Below are 23,001 nucleotides of genomic sequence, written 5' to 3' on the forward strand. Positions count from 1 at the left end.
TGTAAACAAACCAAACTTAATAATTTGTCTTCATACTGCAAACATCTATCTGTCTGCAGCTTTAGAAACTGCATACAAGCAAACACATTTTAACAAGACAGCTGCACTGAACTGAAGCAATAAAAGCACTGAGGGCTGAGATGTGCCATCAAAGCATATATTAATTTGCTTTCCTTATTAAAAAGAAAATAAATGTTGGACTATAACAAAGTAAGGTATAGACACAATTCTTTCTATTGGAGGAGAAGCAATAAAAGTTAAACATGTTCTACTTCTCTGCCAGAGCAGGAAGAAATAAAATTTTAACGTTTGTAGCAGTAGATGACAAGTTTTCTAAAGGAAGTTGTAGAAAAGATTCTGTTCTGTTTTAGAGAAAATGTCACCTGCTATTTGTAAGACTTGTTTGTCATCCAGCAGCGAACAGTCTTTGCTTTGTGGTGTTCTTTTAAGATTTTTTTTTAATGTAAGTTACTTCAGGAAGATACTGTGTTTCCCCAAAATTAAGCCCTCCCCTGAAAGTAAGCCCTAGCTAATATAAGCTCTTCCCTGAAAGTAAGCCCTAGCTGCAGTAGGATCGTCAGCCAGATGTGGGACGTGGCCAGTTGACGTCGGGAGTGCCTATGGGGGGGGGGGGAGAGGAAGATTTCTTCACCTTATCTTTTCCTCAAGCAATTGCCGTTTGGCTCTTAAGGGGCTGCAGAAGGGGCTAAAAGGGAAGAAAGGAAGTCCATTCTTCCCTGGATTGATTTCAGAAGCCGCTGCTGCCTGGCCAGTACCAATGCTGGGCTGCTGGACCTGCTGCTGCTGGGGGCCAGTGGTGCCCCGGCTGGGCTGCTGTTCAGCCAGGCTGATGGGTGGCAACAGGAGTGGCTGCCTGTGTGGGTCATGTGGCTGCTGCACAACCTGCTGTGCCCTGCCTAACTTTGGCTCTGGTTGCAGCTCTGCTGCTGTTCTAGCGGTGCCCGTGGGCCAAGCTCTCCGCCTGTTGTGCCTGCTGGCCCTTCTGCTCCTGGGACACTTATCACCCGTGGCGGGTGCCAAGCGGCTGCCCATGCTGCTTCTGGCCTCATGGGGGCTCCTTGACCTTCTGGCCGCGCTGCTCTGGCCTGCCCTGTTGGGCTGCTCCTGCCTGGTGTGGGGTGAGTTGGCCCAGATCTTCTATTCAACCTCCGGAGCGCCCTATTGCCGCTGGCCTGCCAGGGCCCTTTGCCAGTGGCTACTGATGGAACTGCGCCACCTGTGAAGTTTGAAGGTCTGATTGAACTTTTTTTTTTAGTCCCACAAACACGTAGTGAAGGCTGAGAAACAAACAGAGAAACACAATGAAGCTGAAAGGCAGTTTAGTGAAAAAAACACTTAGGGAGGCGAGGACATTTGGGCAGTGGGGGTGCGGCAGTCTTACCTTGTGTGGCTTCATAAGGTGTCTGGCAGGTGGAGGGAAGCAGCTCCACCTCCCCACCACCTGCCTCGCCTCACTTCATGGCAGCAGAAGGTGAGCCAGTGGCAGCAGCCGATAAGAGGTCAAGAGGGAACAGCTGGTATGATAGCTACAGCGCCCGCCAGGGCCTGAAGAATGCCAGGTTTAGCCCGTAGCTCAGTGCCTGCTGCATCAAGTAGGCATCCAGGCTGGCGCTCAGCAGCCCAGAGGTGGAGGCGTGGGCAGCATGGTTCCACTGGCAGCTGCTGGCGAAGACCTCTGGCAGGCTGCTGGTGGGGGGGGCGCTCCGGAGGTCAAAAGAAAGGTCTGGGCCAACTTGACACATGCCAGGCAGGCACAGCCCAACGGCAGCCCAGAGCAGCGTGAGGCCAGAAGCAGCACGGGCAGCCACTCAGCAGCCACACGGCACCCAACATGGCCGAGAAATGTCCCAGCAGCAATAGAGCCAGCAGGCAGGCAGGTTGGGTGGAGGCTGGAGCTCGCTGAAGGGTTGGTTTGTTGTGGCCGCAGGCAAGCAGATGGTGGGATGGAGAGGGCAGGGCCGGCGGTTAGCAGCACTCCCACTCCCGTCGGCTCCCATGCTCTCCGCCTCCTGTATGTGAAAATAATAAGCCCTACCCCAAAAGTAAGCCCTTGTGCTTATTTCAGAGCTCAAGAAAGTAAGACCGGGTCTTACTTTTGGGGAAAAATGGTAAAAATGGGAAGGGAAGAGAATTTATAAAGGATTCACATTTCTAGAAATCATCCTCTCTCATTCAAGTATTGAGGTATTGGAGAAGACTGCATGTGATATGTGTTCTTTTCATGTTTTCCTTAATGTTAAAAACCTTTGTTTTATGGTTTTGCTTTGATTTCATATTATGTTCCCAAATTATTACGTGCCATTTTGTAATTTGGGTTCTTTACAAATTCTGTAAACAAATAAAGAATAGCATGCTTTAACTCCAGCATTTCTGGAGGCAGGTGACCAAAAAAGCAGAAACACTCAACCTTCTTACAAGCTCCCTCCCTGTCTTTCTCTTGCTGTCATTCGGTCCTTTCAAAGAGCCACTTACAAAATGGAAAAAATCAACAATAACAATGATAATTACATTAAATATTAATGAATAACAATGGGATAGAAATACAAATAAAGGTAAAAGGACAATTAAAAAGTTAGCTTCAGAGGAGATGTAGTTCTTCTCTAGACTTACAACTGCTCAGTTTATTCTGTCTTCCTCAATTTTCTCATTGCAAATTCAGACCTGGATTGAGGAATGCTATAAATCCCATCCAGGCATTACAAAAAAGGTTATAATTTACATACAGTAGATAGGAATGAACTCCTGTGAAGTACATGTGATGTCTAATTTAAAAAAGCATCCATGCATTCATTCGCTGGTTTGAACTTCCACGTTTGTATTTCCATGTGTATGTAGGAAGAGTTCCTTGGCACAGATATCCTTGCCAAATACATGGATGCTTTTACAAAAGAGATGTCATCCACATGGCCTTGACTAGTGGGGTGATTCTAATTCCTTTCTAGAATGCTTGAATATAACTTTATTGGAGGCTGAAATTTATACATTTCTGTTTTTTAGACAGAGAGGGATGAGTTCTTATGTCCTATATTAAGCTTTCTGAAGGCTATTCAGACTGGTTAGTGAGTGCTTCACTTAGCTTATTCTTTTATACAGATCTGTTGCCATTTATTGAATCCCACTTCTACTAGTGCTCTCTCCTGCATTACAGGCTCCCAGCAGATATTAGCTGCTCTCCCCCCCCCCATTTGAGTAGCTTCTTAAATATAGGTAGCCCTTGTTTAATGACTATTTATTCAGCAACTGTTCAAAGTTCCAAACAATGCTGAATGATGGTACGTAAGACTAAAGTGTGACGTTCCAGCCATCCTAACACTCTTGGTCAGGGGTAGGCAACCTTGGCTCTTTTATGACTCGTGGACTTCAACTCCCAGAATTCCTGAGCCAGCCATGTTGATGAGAAAGGGAGAGGTTTCCAAGCTGAGCCATGCTGGCTCAGAAATTCTGGGAGTTGAAGTCCACAAGTCATAAAAGAGCCAAGGTTGCCTACCCCTGCTCTTGGTCATGTGTTAGCGATTTGGGCACTTGGCAGCTGTCTTGCATTATTATGGTTGTAATATGCAATTATATGATCACCATTTGCAACCTTCCCTGCCAGATTCCGACAAGCAAATCAAAGGGGAAGCAGACAGGGAAGGTCTCAAAGTCATTTCAGTAAGTTGTTTGCACTCTTCCTGCTCAGCAGCCACCCCCCCCCCCGGTGTGCATTCTGCACTTTGCCAGCTACCGACATATCCTCTCTGTCTGGCAGCAGCCACTGACACACTCATGCCATGCCTCATGGGTCACTTGTGCATCTCCCCCACCACAACAGCCACACCTAGCCACAATGTTTTTCACGAGCCCTCTGCACATCTTTCCCTGCTCAGCAACAGCTACTCTGCTGTGCTCACATCACACCTTATCTCCCTCCTAGTCTGGTTGCAAACCACTTGGGACTTGCTTTATGACCCATGATCCTTGCATAATGACATCAGGGAGTGCTGATATTGCAATCACCAACTATGTGATTGCATGATTAACACTTTAATTTAGCAATGAAAATTCCTGTCCCGATTACCATAGTTAACCAAAGACTACTTATAAAGTCATAAGCTGGATTTTTCTAGTGACTAATACAGTTCCTATTCATTTCTATTCTCTGGGTGCCTGAGCCTCCTTCCCAAACAAGAAGAATTTGACTTGCCTTAAACCTCTATTAGTTATTGTTGACCCATATTGGTAAATAAATGTTCTGTCTCTTTAGTGACCTAAATGAATCAGAAATACACAGTAACATGTCACTGTGGAGAGCTTGATGGTCATTAACACTCACCCCATTTTTTGGCTAGAAATAGAATAATACTAGTGAGGATGAGAGTCATTGCTATTGAATATCTATTAATCATATGTCTTTTGTCCCATTATATGCTTCCATTTGGCAAATAGAAAAGAATTATAGTGTATCTCTTTAAATTAAAAATGAAAGCAGTAGCTTCACTCCAGTGCAATATTATTGAAGCCCTGCATTAGATTAGTTAGCTAAATATTGTTAATGCATTGCCCACAAAAAAAACATTTTAGACGTTACTTCAGTGCTTTGCATATGAAAAATTTTGGCTTCAATTCCTGACATTTTGAGTAATAAACTTTGAAATGTATGGCAATTTATTGTAAAAAATAGGCAATCCTATTTTAGCCATCTTTAATTTCCTTTGACAGTTTCCCAGCCACTCTTGCAATCCCTCACTTCCCTCCCTCACCCAGCAGTAGCCACTTACCGGCCTAGTGGGAAGGGAACGGAAGGGAAAGGGAAAGGGAGGAAGATTTCTGATGTTCCTTGCCAAATTCCCAGAAGGAAACTCAATGGGGAAGCTGGCAAGAAGTCAGATGTTGTTCCTGCTCCACTGCTTTTTTGCCCATCTTTGATCATTTTGTTTCTCTGTTTCGGTAAGGAAATGTATCTGAAACACTGACCCAATGGGGCACAGGTTGTCTAATAACAACTAAAAATAACCATAAATAATATACATGTCTGAAATTGTCACATATATAACTGTCACATAAGAACTTGTATAATTTAGTAGCAATCATAAAACATGAGCACTTTCCTTGGGTATTTGTAGCAACTCTTATGCAATCCTTTCTAGAGTGGAATTTTTGGATTGCTTGAACATGGAATCAATAAAAAAAGCATTCTACAGGTAGTTCCCCAGGTACGAACATTGATTTAATAAATTTTCACAAAAACGAATTTATTCAGAAATTAGGTTAGGTTAGAAATTCAAAACTGCGACCAAAAAGATGCCAGTGTAGCCATATGACTTGAATTCAGTGTCTGCTGCTATGGTGGCCATGTTTAACTCTGTGACTTGCCCTTCTGCCATTCGGGTTATGAAACTGGCAGGGCTTTATTTTTTTGTCCCTGGTCACATGGCCAAACAAGAGCTGGGCCAGTGTCGAGGTTTTTTTTTGTTGGTGTTGGTGGAGAATCTGCTGCTGCCTGGGCTTCAGGACTAGAATTGCTTCTGTAAGTATTTTAATTTTTTTAATTATTATTCTATAGTGCTTGCAAACTGCTCTTCTTTTTAAGTACTTTTTAAGCATTCTGTAACATTGTGTTTCCTTGCTTTTATTTTGGAGATTAGCATATATTACTGTAGTTTGTAGGTTTTAATTTTAAATTGCCTCCAGAAGTTGTGGCTGCCCCATTATTGAAAGCTTTTAATAAGAGACTGGATAGGCATTTATCAGAAATACTGTCTTGTGGGAGCAAGACTAGATGATCTCAAGGCCCCTTCCATCTCTGTTACTGTTGCAAGCCAACAGTTCTATAAACCCCTCCCCCATCTCCTTCTGAGTGCCTGGCTGGAGTCTCTTAAGCTAATTAGTGGCAACTGCAAAAATTTTGCAAAAGAAGAGTTCTGCAGTCTGCTTGCAGGCAATATAGTTCCTGAGCCGAAGGAAACAGCTGACTGGCAGCCAGCAGCAGCTGGAGGCCTCTCAGTTCAAGCAGAGATCAATTAACAAAGCGGAGGAAATAGGCAGATGTTCGTTCATTTAAAAGTCCATTTGATTTAATTAATGAATTTGATTTTAAAAATTTGTAAAATTGAGTCTGATTCATTTGATGAATTTTTTTGACTTACAAGCCTAATGGACAGGCTCTATTAGGTTCATACCTTGAGGACTACCAGTATTATAGTAAGGGGAAGTGGTCAGGATGATTTATAGCGGGATGATCATCATTAGGATGGTAGACCTGAAGACCTATTCTTTAAAGCTTAATAAATGTGGACAACTGACTATATTGTATCTTTACAAATATCTGTCAAGGTAATCCTGCTGACAGGTCTAATGTAGTGACAGTTCCCTTGAGCAAGTGGGCTGTGATGCCCTGAGGTAGCTGTTTGTTGCTAGCCAGCTCGGCCATATTTGGCAACCAGAACAACATTGCTTTGAAAAATGGCATTAACTCCATGACACATTTTTCCCCAAACAGGCCCTTGACAATTAACATCATTTGTTGGAGAATTAGATTTTTGTTTCATAGATGCTGAAATTTCTCTTTTCCTGTGAATTGTTTTTGCATTTTTAATTGATTTTTTAAATTCTAGTTTGGCTCATTTTAGGTGCTTGTTTTGGTGCTAAAATGCAATAATTAAAGAAAATATCCTGAAAATGGTAATTGATTATAATTTCTTTATACTTAGAGGATATGTAACATGCAAGTTGGAAAATGTTATAATTTACCGTATATACTTGAGTATAAGCCGACTCGAGTATAAGCCGAGACCCCCAATTTCACCCCCAAAAACTGAAAAAAGTTATTGACTCGAGTATAAGCCGATCCGCCGTTCTGCAAGCCTCTGCCGCCAGCAGAGGCTCGATCCGCCATTTTGCAAGCCTGAATACACAGGAATACCCTGTGTGGCCGCGGCTCTCGGGGAAGCCCTGGCTGTCCGCTTCCTCGCTCCACGCTGCCATTCGGGGCCCGCGCGTTCCCTGGGCAAATCGCGGCGCCCAGCAGGTGAGGAAACACGCCCGCTCCAGTCGCCTCCCCTTCCCTCAGGAGACGCGAAGCAAGTGACCGCCCGGAGCTTACCGAGGACTTGCGCGCGGCCGAGGCTTCGGTGCTTCCAGGATCGCGCGCACCTCTCCCAAGCCGCCGCCATCCGCAGACCTGCCGAAGTTTGGGGAGGTTTGGGGAGGTGCGCGCGCACCTCCCCAAACCTCCCCAAACGTCGGCAGGTCTCCGGACCTCCGTGCCCTGCCTGCCTGCTTCTTTCCGCTGCGGAAAGAAGCAGGCAGGCAGGGCGCGGAGGAACGGAGACCTGCCGACGTTTGGGGAGGTTTGGGCGCCTCCCCAAACCTCCCCAAATGTCGGCAGGTCTCCGTTCCTCCGCGCAGACTTGCCGACGTTTGGGGAGGTTTGGGCGCCTCCCCAAACCTCCCCAGGTCTCCGTTCCTCCGCGCAGACCTGCCGACGTTTGTGGAGGTTTGGGCACCTCCCCAAACGTCGGCAGGTCTCCGTTCCTCCTGCCGACGTTTGGGGAGGTTTGGGCGCCTCCCCAAACCTCCCCAGGTCTCCGTTCCTCCGCGCAGACCTGCCGACGTTTGGGGAGGTTTGGGCACCTCCCCAAACGTCGGCAGGTCTCCGTTCCTCCTGCCGACGTTTGGGGAGGTTTGGGCGCCTCCCCAAACCTCCCCAGGTCTCCGTTCCTCCGCGCAGACCTGCCGACGTTTGGGGAGGTTTGGGCGCCTCCCCAAACCTCCCCAGGTCTCCGTTCCTCCGCACAGACCGGCCGACGTTTGGGGAGGTTTGGGTGCCTCCCCAAACCTCCCCAAACGTCGGCAGGTCTCCGTTCCTCCTGCCGACGTTTGGGGAGGTTTGGGCGCCTCCCCAAACCTCCCCAGGTCTCCGTTCCTCCGCGCAGATCTGCCGACGTTTGGGGAGGTTTGGGCACCTCCCCAAACCTCCCCAGGTCTCCGTTCCTCCTGCCGACGTTTGGGGAGGTTTGGGCGCCTCCCCAAACCTCCCCAGGTCTCCGTTCCTCCGCGCAGACCTGCCGACGTTTGGGGAGGTTTGGGCGCCTCCCCAAACCTCCCCAAACGTCGGCAGGTCTCCGTTCTTCCTGCCGACGTTTGGGGAGGTTTGGGCACCTCCCCAGGTCTCCGTTCCTCCGCGCAGACCTGCCGATATTTGGGGAGGTTTGGGCACCTCCCCAAACGTCGGCAGGTCTCCGTTCCTCCTGCCGACGTTTGGGGAGGTTTGGGCGCCTCCCCAAACCTCCCCAGGTCTCCGTTCCTCTGCACAGACCTGCCGACGTTTGGGGAGGTTTGGGCGCCTCCCCAAACCTCCCCAGGTCTCCGTTCCTCCGCGCAGACCTGCCGACGTTTGGGGAGGTTTGGGCGCCTCCCCAAACCTCCCCAGGTCTCCGTTCCTCCGCGCAGACCTGCCGACGTTTGGGGAGGTTTGGGCGCCTCCCCAAACCTCCCCAAACGTCGGCAGGTCTCCGTTCCTCCTGCCGACGTTTGGGGAGGTTTGGGCGCCTCCCCAAACCTCCCCAGGTCTCCGTTCCTCCGCGCAGATCTGCCGACGTTTGGGGAGGTTTGGGCACCTCCCCAAACCTCCCCAGGTCTCCGTTCCTCCTGCCGACGTTTGGGGAAGTTTGGGCGCCTCCCCAAACCTCCCCAGGTCTCCGTTCCTCCGCACAGACCTGCCGACGTTTGGGGAGGTTTGGGCGCCTCCCCAAACCTCCCCAGGTCTCCGTTCCTCCGCGCAGACCTGCCGACGTTTGGGGAGGTTTGGGCGCCTCCCCAAACCTCCCCAAACGTCGGCAGGTCTCCGTTCCTCCTGCCGACGTTTGGGGAGGTTTGGGCGCCTCCCCAAACCTCCCCAGGTCTCCGTTCCTCCGCGCAGATCTGCCGACGTTTGGGGAGGTTTGGGCACCTCCCCAAACCTCCCCAGGTCTCCGTTCCTCCTGCCGACGTTTGGGGAGGTTTGGGCGCCTCCCCAAACCTCCCCAGGTCTCCGTTCCTCCGCGCAGACCTGCCGACGTTTGGGGAGGTTTGGGCGCCTCCCCAAACCTCCCCAAACGTCGGCAGGTCTCCGTTCTTCCTGACGATGTTTGGGGAGGTTTGGGCACCTCCCCAGGTCTCCGTTCCTCCGTGCAGACCTGCCGATATTTGGGGAGGTTTGGGCACCTCCCCAAACGTCGGCAGGTCTCCGTTCCTCCTGCCGACGTTTGGGGACCTTTGGGCGCCTCCCCAAACCTCCCCAGGTCTCCGTTCCTCCGCGCAGACCTGCCGACGTTTGGGGAGGTTTGGGCGCCTCCCCAAACCTCCCCAGGTCTCCGTTCCTCCGCGCAGACCTGCCGACGTTTGGGGAGGTTTGGGCGCCTCCCCAAACCTCCCCAAACGTCGGCAGGTCTCCGTTCCTCCTGCCGACGTTTGGGGAGGTTTGGGCGCCTCCCCAAACCTCCCCAGGTCTCCGTTCCTCCGCGCAGATCTGCCGACGTTTGGGGAGGTTTGGGCACCTCCCCAAACCTCCCCAGGTCTCCGTTCCTCCTGCCGACGTTTGGGGAAGTTTGGGCGCCTCCCCAAACCTCCCCAGGTCTCCGTTCCTCCGCACAGACCTGCCGACGTTTGGGGAGGTTTGGGCGCCTCCCCAAACCTCCCCAGGTCTCCGTTCCTCCGCGCAGACCTGCCGACGTTTGGGGAGGTTTGGGCGCCTCCCCAAACCTCCCCAAACGTCGGCAGGTCTCCGTTCCTCCTGCCGACGTTTGGGGAGGTTTGGGCGCCTCCCCAAACCTCCCCAGGTCTCCGTTCCTCCGCGCAGATCTGCCGACGTTTGGGGAGGTTTGGGCACCTCCCCAAACCTCCCCAGGTCTCCGTTCCTCCTGCCGACGTTTGGGGAGGTTTGGGCGCCTCCCCAAACCTCCCCAGGTCTCCGTTCCTCCGCGCAGACCTGCCGACGTTTGGGGAGGTTTGGGCGCCTCCCCAAACCTCCCCAAACGTCGGCAGGTCTCCGTTCTTCCTGACGATGTTTGGGGAGGTTTGGGCACCTCCCCAGGTCTCCGTTCCTCCGTGCAGACCTGCCGATATTTGGGGAGGTTTGGGCACCTCCCCAAACGTCGGCAGGTCTCCGTTCCTCCTGCCGACGTTTGGGGACCTTTGGGCGCCTCCCCAAACCTCCCCAGGTCTCCGTTCCTCCGCGCAGACCTGCCGACGTTTGGGGAGGTTTGGGCGCCTCCCCAAACCTCCCCAAACGTCGGCAGGTCTCCGTTCTTCCTGACGATGTTTGGGGAGGTTTGGGCACCTCCCCAGGTCTCCGTTCCTCCGTGCAGACCTGCCGATATTTGGGGAGGTTTGGGCACCTCCCCAAACGTCGGCAGGTCTCCGTTCCTCCTGCCGACGTTTGGGGAGGTTTGGGCGCCTCCCCAAACCTCCCCAGGTCTCCGTTCCTCCGCGCAGACCTGCCGACGTTTGGGGAGGTTTGGGCGCCTCCCCAAACCTCCCCAGGTCTCCGTTCCTCCGCGCAGACCTACCGACGCTTGGAGAGGTTTGGGCGCCACCCCAAACCTCCCCAAACGTCGGCAGGTCTCCGTTCCTCCTACCGACGTTTGGGGAGGTTTGGGCGCCTCCCCAAACCTCCCCAGGTCTCCGTTCCTCCGCGCAGACCTGCCGACGTTTGGGGAGGTTTGGGGAGGTGCGCGCGCACCTCCCCAAACCTCCCCAAACTTCGGCAGGTCTCGGACGGCGGTGGCTTGGGAGAGGTGCGCGCGATCCCGGAAGCACCAAAGCCTCGGCCGCGCACAAGTCCTCGGTAAGTTTTTTTGTTGACTGGAGTATAAGCCGAAGTGGAATTTTTCAGCCCAAAAAGTGGGTTGAAAAATTCGGCTTATACTCAAGTATATACGGTACTCAAGTTACTGGGGGTTGAGCAACATATACATTTAGTAAAAAATTCATTATGATTGTGATTATTGCTACTAGAGTATGATCTTGGTAATTCTGTAGCTGAATATTTGGTAGGAATTTTTTTCTTTGTCCTTGAACTTCTCTTGAAATAATATGACGGGACACTTTATCATATTTAGTGGATGTGAAAAAGCCAGAAAATTTGGGTTGACAATGGCATGTACTAATTCAGAAGATTTTAAACACTAATGTACAATTGAAACTAGAGGATTTAATTTTAGAAATGATAAGCAACTGGAAAAAAGTCATGGAATTTTCTTTTTATATATAACTGCAGCAAGATTATGATATGCTTAAAAATGGGAAGGGTTTGATACTGTCCACAATGGAGGAATGGTGAAGGTGATGGAATTTCCTGAGATGGCTAAATTAACTTCTTTGATTAGAGAAAAGACAACATCTACATTTGTTGCTTACCGGAAACCCCTTATTCCAGGGATCCCCAACCCCTGGTCCATGGCTTGTTCGGAATTGGGCTGCGCAAGCATGTGCACAAAGCTCCCCTTGTGTACGCGGCTGCCGCTTGAGCTCGTGTGCAAAACTCCTTTCGTGCATGACGCTCCATTCATGTGAGTGGCGTGTGCCCACTACTTGCACAAATGGAAGTGTGTGCACTTGCGCATGCCTGCCTGCCACTCACATGGAACTATCTCCTCTCCCCCTCCCCCTTCCCAGGCCACCAAGCCAGAAAGGTCGAGGACCACTGCCTTATACACTTTTTGCATGAAATAGGAAAAAAAACCACTTTGGATTTATGGTTTTGATGATGGGAAAACATTAGATTATAGAAAAAGAGCCTTTTTTGTAACTATAGAGTAAGATAATTTTCTAATCATACTTGTATTTGCTGCAAAGGAAATTGGAAGCCTCTTTTTTCTTATCTTTTCTTTTTACCCTTTTTTGTTTTTCTTCTTTTCCCTTTCTTTTTTCCTTTACTTTGTATTAGTTTTTGTTAGTTTTTTATCTTCTTTTTAAATTCTTAATAAAATTTATACAAAAAAGTATTTCTGATGGTGAAATGATTTATAGTTATGGTCATTGACATCTTAGAATAATTATTCCCAGCCTAGAACTCTGATTAATTTTAAACTCCCATTTTAAAAGATAATTTGGAAATGTGTCATAATTTTCAAAATCATGAAAGTCCCATATGCTAAACTTTTTTTCCTGTCTATTTTAACTTATCTTACACTTAGGCTAGATATGGTGGGGGCCTTCATGGAAGATGGAGAAGTAAGACAAATTCTTCAAGAAGATATTCTCCGCCGCTTCCCAGACTTCAGTCGAATAGGAAAAAAATTTCAGAAGAAAGCTACTCTGCAGGACTGTTACAAAATGTATCAGGCAATTAATCAGATACCTAATGTGATACAGGCACTGGAAAAAAATAATGGTATTTTTTTTCTTATTTTCTAAATATCTTTAGAAATTTTCTAAATTCTAGAAAAAATTAGAGATTTTACTTCTAGAAATTTGTGGAAATAGAAATTTAGATATTTAGAAAATAGATATTTTCTAAATATCGTGTGCCCGGTTCATAAGCTCAAAAGACAATCTATTCACTTGCCAAAGGGATTTTTACAGAATCAGTAGAATTGTTTTACTGCCAGTGTTAGTGATACATACGTGTGTAAAAAGCTAAGCATTGTGGTTTGGAGTGCTTTATCATCTGACATTTGTATTCCTTTGTTCATTTTCATATAAGAAGAAAACAATTAGTGAAGGCAAAATGGAGCCTTGGTGGAGCAGTGGGCTAATGCCTCCTTAAGTAACACCAGCTGTCTGCAATTAGTGCAGGTTCGCATCCCACCAGGCTCAAGGTTGACTCAGCCTTCCATCCTTCCGAGGTAGGTAAAATGAGGACCCAGATTGTTGGGGGCAATTAAGCTGACTTTGTAATAATGCCGCTTGGGGTGTGTGTGAAAGCCCTAATAAGCAGGCATATACATAGAATGAAGGCTACTGCTAAGCTTGTAAACCGCCCTGAGTCTTCGGAGAAGGGCGGGATATAAATGGAATTAAAATAAATAAATAAATAAAATAAATAAATAAAAAACAATTCTGATTATTGAATTGACTGGAAACCAGTCATTTTGGTATTAGGGCTATAGCCTCAATCTCTCAAGTATAGAACAACCAAAGAACTGAATCAATAAAAATTTAAAAACATCATGATCAATAGAGAAAATGGCAAGTAAAATATGCTAATTGATGCAGTGAAACAGTTCAACAATTAGAAATTTCTAAACTGAGCAATAAGCAAAAAAATCTGGCTGGGTTATTTTTTATTCAGAGCATAATTATACAAGATAGTTCACTTCACTTCTGAAGTAAGGAATGCTTGGATATAACCAAGTTTGTTTACAACAAAGCAGGATTAGCTACACTTTTGTATCAATCATGACTTATTATTGCATGAACTTATTTACATATGCATATAAAGTTACCTGTATGTCCAGTGAACCCATAATTACATCTTTCTCAGAGTTGTGTTAAGTATGCCTTTTTTCCAAATTATTAAGAGTTTTTCATTTTAAAAAGTCACATTCTTCATATGCTAAATAAAAAACCATTCAGTTTGTGTGATAACAGCCACTATGTGGCTTAGCATGCTACTACAAATTGTGGTAATAGAAAGAGAGGAAGACAGAGAAATTTAATTTGCTAAATAAAAACAGAATTTTAGAATAATAACAAAGCAAGTTTGGGAGCTAATCTTTAGAAATATTTGTAACTCAGGATTAGTCAAATGCTAACAAGGAAAGATAAATAGAAATAGGGGGGGGGAAGAGTAAGATATAAATGGATATGTTTACTTTAGAATAAGATGAAGCCAAAATATACCATTCCTTGGTTGATCATAGCAAGCATTAGTTATCTTTTGTTCTGCAACCAATTTTGGTCACCATACTACAAAAAAGATGTTCAGACGTTGGAAATAATACAGAGAAGAGCAACTAGGATGATCAAAGTCCTGGAGACTAAAACATATGAAGAACGGCTGCAGGTCTTGGGTTTGGCTAGTCTAAAGAAAAGAAGAAATAGGGGTGACACAATAGCAGTATTCCAGTATTTGAGGGGCTGCCACAAAGAAGAGGGCATCAAACTATTCTCCGAAGCACCAGAAGGCAAGACAAGAAACAATGGTTGGAAACTGATCAAAGAGAGAAGCAACCTGGAATTAAGGAGAAACTTCCTAACAGTGAGGACAATTAACCAGTGGAACAGCTTGCCTTCAGAAATCGTAGGCGCTCCATCACTGGAGATTTTTAAGAAGAGACTAGACAGTCAGTCGTCTGAAATGGTATAGGTTCTCCTACTCGAGCAGGGGGCTGGACTAGAAGATCTCCAAGCCCCCTTCCAATTATATATTTCTATTCTATTCTATTCTATTCTATTCTATTCTATTCTATTCTATTCTATTCTATTCTATTCTATTCTATTCTATTCTATTCTATTCTATTCTATTCTAAAATGTAGTGCTCACACTGTTTGTCTAGAGACTTTTATATAGCATATTGTCCACAAAGAACCAGCAATATTTGTTATACTAAAATGAGCAGTCTTAAAGGGGCTGATATAGATAGACTCCTGTTAATAGAGGAGTGGCCAATGAAGCCCTGACTGATTAAATTATACACAGGGACCAGATCTAATGTAGTTGTGAAAGTAGAAACATGTTTGTGACTAAGAGAGTATGAGACTAAAAATCTTGGCAGAACATCTCGAATTTCCAGCTTGTCCATCCAATAAACGAATAAGCCATATTGTTAGCAGCTCTTAAGAAGTAGCACAGTCTTCTGCAAATTACCTCCTCTCCCCCTGTCAGAAGGACTAGAACCTACTGTGTTATAGAGTTAGACATATAAGAATCAGTGGTGGGATTCAAATATGTGAACAACCGGTTCTCTGTGTGGATGCTGCTTCCGGAAGTCCATTCTTCATCTGGGCAACAAAAAATTAGCTGCTGGTTCTGCCAAAGTGGTGCAAACCAGCTGAATCCCACCACTGATAAAAATGCTACCTAAAGAGTCACCTCTTTGACTCCTGACTCTGCTCAGTGATCCAAGGGATCGGATCTACATGGGCAAAGTAGTTTGTGGCTAAAGATAACTGACATTCTATCTCTGGAAAAATCTTTCCCAAATTTAACACTAGGTGCATAGATCTCAACTTGTAGAACTCCCCAGCCATCATGGCCATTGTTGATAACTCTGGGAGTTGAAGTCTGTACATGTGGATAGGATACAAGTATTTATAGAATAAAAGGGAAATTTTCATGATAAATATTCTATTATCCAAGGGAACCCTGAGTATATTTTGGAATTGATTGTTGTGGGATATCAAAAAGAAAACAGATTATTCAGGTTCATTGAAAGTGTTTAAACAAAGGCTTAATAACATTCATTGTCTATAGGATGTGGCAAAAATAAAGTAACTTCGTCCAGGAATGAATCAGAATCTGATGGAAATTCCTGGCTATTAAGTTGAATGAAAACAAATTGATTTTTAAAGAGGGCGTGTACCAGAGCTGTTGCTTTACTGTATGAATAGTCCAAGTGCACTACAGTCTCTAATCTTTTGGACATTTTTGGACATTTTGTAACAGCTTGAACTGAATGATCAGGCTGTTCGCTTTCAGTATAATAAATGTCAATTTGCAACTGACATCAAATAGCAAATCTAAAGATCAGACTGTTCATTAAGTGAACAAAAGGTGAACCTTCTAACTTCTGCAAAAATAGCCCATTTGATTTAAATATGCCAGTACTGTAGCTGAGAAAATTAAATGGCATTTTTGTAAAGATCTTTAATTTGGCAGCATGAAAAATGCCAGATTTGTTATCTATTAAAACCTTTATAACATGTTTGCTGCCTGACTGCTACTACAAATTTGAAGGTTTTTTTTAAAAAAAAAATTATACCCCTATGAAGCAAACTGCATTTGAAATCATAAAACCAGAAATGTGTTAGCTTCTAAAAATAGGATCTAGAAAAGAAATTTATAGTGTGAAAGTATATTAGTTGAAGATGTCAGCCAATCAGTCATACTTTCTTCAAGGGGCTCTGTTATATATTATCTTTTTGCTCAAGTCAAAATTCTATAGCCACTGAATTTACTCTGTATATTACTTGTTTACTGAATAGTTTTAAAAGTTTCTCTCCTCTGGATTTTGTTCTTTTAATTTTTCTATGTGCCTTTGCAAATCTTACATTAGTATACACTGCTAGTAGTATACACTTCGTCATTTATATGGTTGATTTTAGGTGGTTATATTAGTAATTGCCAAAGTGAGTTTAATCCAGGCAAACAGTATTTATTTTACAACATTAGAGATACTCTTAAAGTTGAACAGAAGCAGAAATTGCCTTATAAAATTGATGGAGAAAGGATATAATATACTGATGTTAATAGCTCCGTTTATATCAACCATACTAGATAGACCAGACAGAGAATCAGAGAACCATTTGCTTGAGCTGTGTTTCCTAGGACTGAAAGAATGTTTCAGCCCCTTTATCTAGATAATAGTTATTGCATATTTCTGCAAAGGTTACCTCCCTTACTTATACAGCTTGTGTTGTTTGTATTGAGAGTCTGGCCACATATGGAAGGACCCCAAAAACCTGTTTGTACATTCCTATTAGGAAATCTGATTTGGTGCAAGTAAAATAGGTAGCTTCTTTAGGAACTGACCTTGAAGACAGGAGATTGCCACGGAGAGTATATACTGTACTCCATCATGTACTTGGTATCCAAATAAATGGTACAAAAGAGCCTTTTGCACCTCTTTGGAGATGAAAGATTCCTGCCTCCCCATCTTATAGTTACCTGGATAATAATGTCACACACGTGTTCAGCAACCCATTAGGAGTCAAATTGGGCTCACTTGGGCTCACCATTCCATATTTTTCTGACATTGTAAGATTGACAGATTGCTTCATGAATGCAAGTGTTGGTTTTGCAGGGAGTTCTATAAGCCTAAGGAATATTACTATGCTAACCCTCTTTCTTTGGCCTCTGTTACTGCTGTCATAAATAATAGTGAAAGAGAGTTTCCCTCTAAGGGCAGAGAAAGAAAAAATCTTTCTGACCCAGCTTCTCACCTGAATAGGACTTATCCTTTCTCTGTTGGACTATTTATCTGGGAGGCAGAACAATATTTTCTAGAGTTACCCAAAAGTCAGCATTTGCACCTGTTCCATTAATGGCATGGAAGTAATTTACAATATTGTGCTACATTGTGGGAACAAATTATGAACAAATTAGGTTTTGTTTAGAATTGTGGACTCCTTAAGCAATAATAATTTAAAAAATAATTAGAACTTTTTTAGCCTTTCTATTCAAGATACAATGAAAGCAGTGCAAACAAATTTAATTTAATTCATTTTTTCAGTCTGTCTGTCTGTCTCTTATCTATCTATCTATCTATCTATCTATATCTATCTATCTATCTATCTATCTCTATCATACATTCCAAATGACTGGATTAAAGAGTCTAACTGTTCTCATGTTAGAAATGGATTGATTTCATTCAGGATTCCTTATGAAAAGGGGAAAAATGCTAAGCTGATCAAGACTCTGGGGATCCATGAAAGTGTTAAAATTCTCTCTAGTCCTGACCATATAGTTAAATGTACACTTTTGTAAATTACTATATTTTTTCCCTTTCAAATTATTGTCAACCCTTGAAGACTGCCTGGGCTATCCCTGTAGTTCTTCTGGCAAGATTCAAAAGTAATTTACTCTTGTCTTCTTCCCTGGGCTGAGAGAGAGGGACTGGCCCAAAGTTACCCAACTGGCTTCCAGTCTAAGGCAAGGCTAAAACTCATAGTCTCCTACTTCTAGCCTGGAGCCTTAACCACTGAACCAAACTGATTCTCAAATTATATTTAGTAAGTTGCTCTACAGGTGCTAACCTATTTAAACATAGCTAATAAATTCAAATGAGATTGTCAGTCAATTTACTTATTGGTGATTCTTTTCTGTGTGTTTTATTTTTTGGCAGGAAACTACAATATGCTACTAGATGCGGTATTTACAAAACCTCTTAAAGAGCTAAACTGTGATTTCTCCAATTTCCAAAAGATGATTGATGAAACTTTGGACATGAATACGGTAATCTATGAAAGTAGAATGAATTATGGCCCTATCATATATATTCTATGCCAGTTTATAGCATAGAGCACAATTCGTCAGGAAGGAACTTGCAGAGACATGTTGCCATACCAGGAAAGGGGCAAGCACAGATTTCTCTTTCCAGGTGCTAAAAACATGCAGTGGGACCTGTTCAGAAAACTCAAAGGAACTTAAATTTCCTAATTATCTGTATACCAACTAGAAGCACTATGTGTCTAACCCAAAGTTTTTTTTTGGTTGGACACCTTTCCAGTACTTCTAGTTGCCATTTTGATAATTCTGGATGCTTTGGTTAATTACATTAATAATAAGAACATTGCATAATACAATAATAAGATTTTCAGTAGTAGATTTCCCTATCCATGGGTACTTGTATAACTACATCCTCATTTTGCTATTACTTTTCAGGTAAGCAAGTTATGCTTACCATCTCTATAATTAAGAATGATGATGACTGCTCTTATTTTTTTTCCAACCATAGCTACTTATATTTCCCCAACCTCCTCTATACTCCAATGGTACTTAGTGATATAATTCTTTTCCCTCCTTTCCAGGAAGCTTTTATATTAGCAATAGCGATAGTACTTAGACTTATAAAGTGCAATAGTACTTAGACTTAAACAATAGCAGTAGTACGTAGACTTATATACCTCTCCACAGTGCTTTACAGCATTTTCTGAGCAATAAGAGACATTTACAAATGTCAGCATATTGCCCCCGACAATCTGAGTCCTCATTTTACCGACCTCGGAAGGATGGAAGGCTGAGTCAACCTTGAGCCAGTCAGGATCAAACTCGTGGCAATGGGCAGAGTTGGCCTGCAATATTCCATTCCAACCACTACGCCACAAAGGCTTCCCTTTCTTAATGTCCAGTTTCTATTTATTCAGTTGGGAAGGTAACCTGTTTTCTAATACCTTTTCATTATTGTTTTCTCTTCCTGAAGTAGCTTTATTTTCACACTTATTTCTTACATTTCTTTGATGTCTGTATTTCCCAAGATTCACTCTTGATTGTTTCATACTCAAAACTTCTTATCACTTTCTACGCTTCACTAATATTCTCTGTCTTTCTTCCTAAGCAATCAAGTTAAATCCATTCAGTTTTTTTATCCATGTATATGCACGAATAGACTTATGCATAAATCATTTATTTGAAACAGAGCTTTTTCTAAGCAAATACTTACAAAGGAATTGTTATTCTCATTCATTTTTGCGACTAAATGGCCCAGTAGTATTTTTCATATTCTCTTGTTTCTACTCATCTATTAATATCATATAGTAAAGTGTTTTTTTCCTGGATTGCATGTTACAGTCTTGCATATTTTATGGTAGTGGGCCCATAGCTTAACCTCTGCTGCCCATCATGGCTTTGATCAATCACAGTTTTCATGCAATACTTTTTAATATTATAAAATAACTTGTCTTAGTCATACCAATGCCACATGCAGCATTCCCTTTTAATAATAAGAACAGTACTCTCAGTTCTGGTACATTTTGGACAATATGCTACAATAATACTTTTATCCCAAACATGATCACACACTTCTCTGGAAGTTAGGATTTGTAATTTAGAACTTACAAGTCAGTATTGTATCAGTATCAGTGAAAAAGTTCATGTAGAATAGTGATAGACACTCAGAAAAATGGATCAAATTAGTAGCTCAGAACCATGTATACCAAATGTATTGCAACTCCTATTGTTCAGATTAATATTAGTAACATATTATGGAAAGAGCTTATGTATTTGTGTGTATGTCTTAGCAATGAAAATTTTGCAGAACTGTTTGAATAAGTAATTCTTTTTTTCTGGGAAGACCCACTCAAAAAATGATAAACAAAAGTCAGAGGTGAACAGAAAAATTAAGTGGTTTTTTTGCCTCCACTCCCATCAAATGCTTACATTAACTTTCTCCAAGTTCATGCCTCAAGTTTTGGATTTCCTATCCATAATGCAGTAAAACTATATCTTATTCCAGAAATATAAAGGCTTCTATTCAGTCAGTTAAAGGATTAAAAATTGCAGATATAATATTTGGATCTAAAGGATACTTGTTGCCCTTTTAAAAAAGGATTGAATAAGATTTTACTGTGTAATGCTGGTAAAGTTATAAATAAATTATTACAAATTAGAACTCAACTCTTGAATTACTTAGTACTCTCTGTTCTTGCTTTTGCAGTTAATGTTCCCTTTTGTCCTTCCACTCCTTCCAGCTAAGCTGTTTTTTCTTTAAAATCAAACAACAAAATTGCGATTTGTAAAATGAAACTCCTACACACAGTGATGTGAAATGGTTGAGCAGGGCATACATCTAAATAAATAGAGCATTCTGTGCCAGGCTGTTTAGTATTTTTACATTCATGAACAGTTCACCTCTGGTTACTGGGATAGTAAACTTTCTGAAGTGTAAAAAGCTAGACACTTGTAATTGGAGATATTATGGGCTTCAGTTCGACATGAAAACCTTTATGAATCATTTAATTCTCCTCTTTGCATAGTGCATGGTGAAGTTACAAGTCACCATAGCAACCAAATTATTAACCTTTGCTGAATAAACTTTTCGTGTATAGATTGAAGATTTAGAACCCACCATGTTACCTTGTGAAAGGCACATTATCTTCGTTATATAGAGCCCTCCCCTCTTTTGATCCTTTCAAGACCTTTCCTCCTCACGTCCCCTTTTAAATTCCTGGCAACTGCCTGGATTAATCAGTAGTTTTCTTGACAAGGTTTTTCAAAAGTGGTTTGCCATTGCCTCCTTTCTAGTGCTGAGAGAGAGCTGCTGACTTAAGGCAGAACTAGAATTCAGTTTCTAGCCTGATGCCTTAACCACTACACCAACCTGGCTCTCATATAGAATCATTGTTTAGAATTATATTTTACAGGCAGCTCCAAGTATTGGAAGATGGCTATCAACTCTCCCCTTATTCTTTTTTTCTTCTTCTTTAAGCTATACATACTCATTCCTTTAACCACTGTTTATAGGTTTTAGCCTCCAAATCTCTTTGCTCTTCTGTAAACTCTTTCCAGTTCTTTACTGGATTTAAATTTTAAATTCAAGAAAAAAATCAGTATCTTTATGTAATTAAAGCAGTCAGTTAAAAACTGTGGTAAACCATAGCTCTGTTAGCCATTCAGTCAGATTTGACTGGAGTTCTCCGAAAATGGTGCACTGAGCTGCAGGGCGATTTTTTCCTTCTGCCAACAAACAGCTGATTTTGCTGCCAAAGAGCCAGCTTTGGTGGCACTCTCCCCAGATTTGAATGGGAGCGACTAGGAATGACCCAAGATAATCCTTGGATGATCGTAGACCTACCTGGGAAGAGGAATCTCAATGGTTGCAATTTTCAGTAGGAGCGACCGGACAGTTGGATCTCCATCTTTTCGTTTCAGCTGTTTTTCTTCCCAAGTATGCCTCAGTTTTTAACTGCAGTTCTTGAACTTTCTTTCTTCATTTTGACTTTTATCTTTAACTGTTAATTGACTGGTTGAATGCAGATTTATTCTAACCCTTTGCTGGATTTTAATTTGAATTCTTTGTGGTTTTTTACTGCTTCATTTCTAACATAAGAACAGTTGCGAATCATTTTCATTTTTGCTGTATGGAAGTCAGTGGAAATCTCTTGAGTAGTGAAAGTGATCAGGTTTAATTTGCATTTAAGTCAGATTTTCACTATAAGGATTGTATTTGCTATTAATTTTTAAAAGTTCTAGTCTTAATTCCTTTAACTTCGGATGGGAATTTCCCTTTTTCTCTATTGATTTTTCATTGTGGAAAATATTATCTCAGTTCTTTGTGTAATTATTCTGGTTATGGTACATCTACGTCCCCTGTCCAAACTGTCTATATTGGTTGTGAACTCTCAACTACAGGAGAGTTTTGGACTATATTAAAAATGCAAACAGTGCGTCAATTTAATGATAAAGTCCTTTGAGAAACCTTTGAAAAAATGCATTTTTAGCTTTGACTGACAACACCTTCCAAAAACCAGGAACAATTGTACCATTACACATTGTATAATGTGTAATAAGCCAGATTTCCGTCTGTAGGATATATTTTTTGCATTCACCTTAAAGAAAGACTATATTTGGTCTTTCAGCTTTAAATAAAATGGTTCAGCTTTCCATATAATAAGATACATATTGTCAATCTGTAGTTCAGTAGTAAAAGCAAGTGGAGCATTTTAGTTTTTCAGTGTTTCGGGTATAGCTATAGTTCATTTATAGACCCTGGATTTAGATATCTTGCAACACACTACTCAGGCTATCTTGTACACTGCTAAATGCAGAAGCAGGCTTTTAAACTTTTCACTTGATTTGGCTCATCTGTGCTTCTCTCAAGGCAATGCTGATGTTTAGAATAGATCATCTCTGTGGTCTCATTACTCTACATAGAATAGAATAGAATTCTTTACTGGAGACGTGTGATTGAACACAAGGAATTTGTCTCCGGTGCATAAGCTCTCAAGCGTACATAAAAGCAACAAGTGATAAATCATGATCATAATCATACAAGTCATAAGGAAAAATGACAATATGAGAAGAATAATAGGTAATACAACCCTACTAGATGGTTTGACATCCTAGGGTAGGGATGTTAAACTTGCAGCGTCACGTGACGTGTTGTGATGTATTGTGACTTTTTAGCCATTGCCAGCAGTGGGTTGGGTGCAGTTTTGCTATGATGTATCCAGCCCACAGGCTGGCAGTTTGACACCCCTGTCCTAGGGCATAAGACAGTGTTGTGGGAATTAGTTGCTTAGCAGAGTGATGGCATGGGGGAAAACTATTTTTGTGTCCGGTGATTTTGGTGTGCAGTACCCTATAGTATCTTGAGGGAAGAAGTTGAAACAGTTTTTGTCCAGGATGTGAGGGGTCTGTAA

General features: G+C 42.9%; 1 protein-coding gene across 3 annotated transcripts in view; it reads left to right on the top strand.

The window, feature by feature from the left end:
* Window positions 1–23,001, top strand: part of MSH2 (mutS homolog 2) — a 90,082-nt gene that overhangs the window by 44,854 nt on the left and 22,227 nt on the right. Inside the window, exons 2-4 of one of the 3 annotated variants that reach the window (XM_083350465.1) lie at window positions 6,630–6,681; window positions 12,177–12,373; window positions 17,988–18,097. In XM_083350465.1, the coding sequence (XP_083206591.1) occupies window positions 12,184–12,373; window positions 17,988–18,097 (300 nt within the window). In that variant the 5' untranslated portion in view covers window positions 6,630–6,681; window positions 12,177–12,183. The remainder of the gene's footprint in view (window positions 1–6,629; window positions 6,682–12,176; window positions 12,374–17,987; window positions 18,098–23,001) is intronic. The other 2 variants (XM_083350464.1, XM_083350466.1) reach the window with 2 other exon arrangements.

Source organism: Vipera ursinii, assembly GCF_947247035.1.
Source record: "Vipera ursinii genome assembly, chromosome: 1".
NCBI lineage: Eukaryota > Metazoa > Chordata > Lepidosauria > Squamata > Viperidae > Vipera > Vipera ursinii.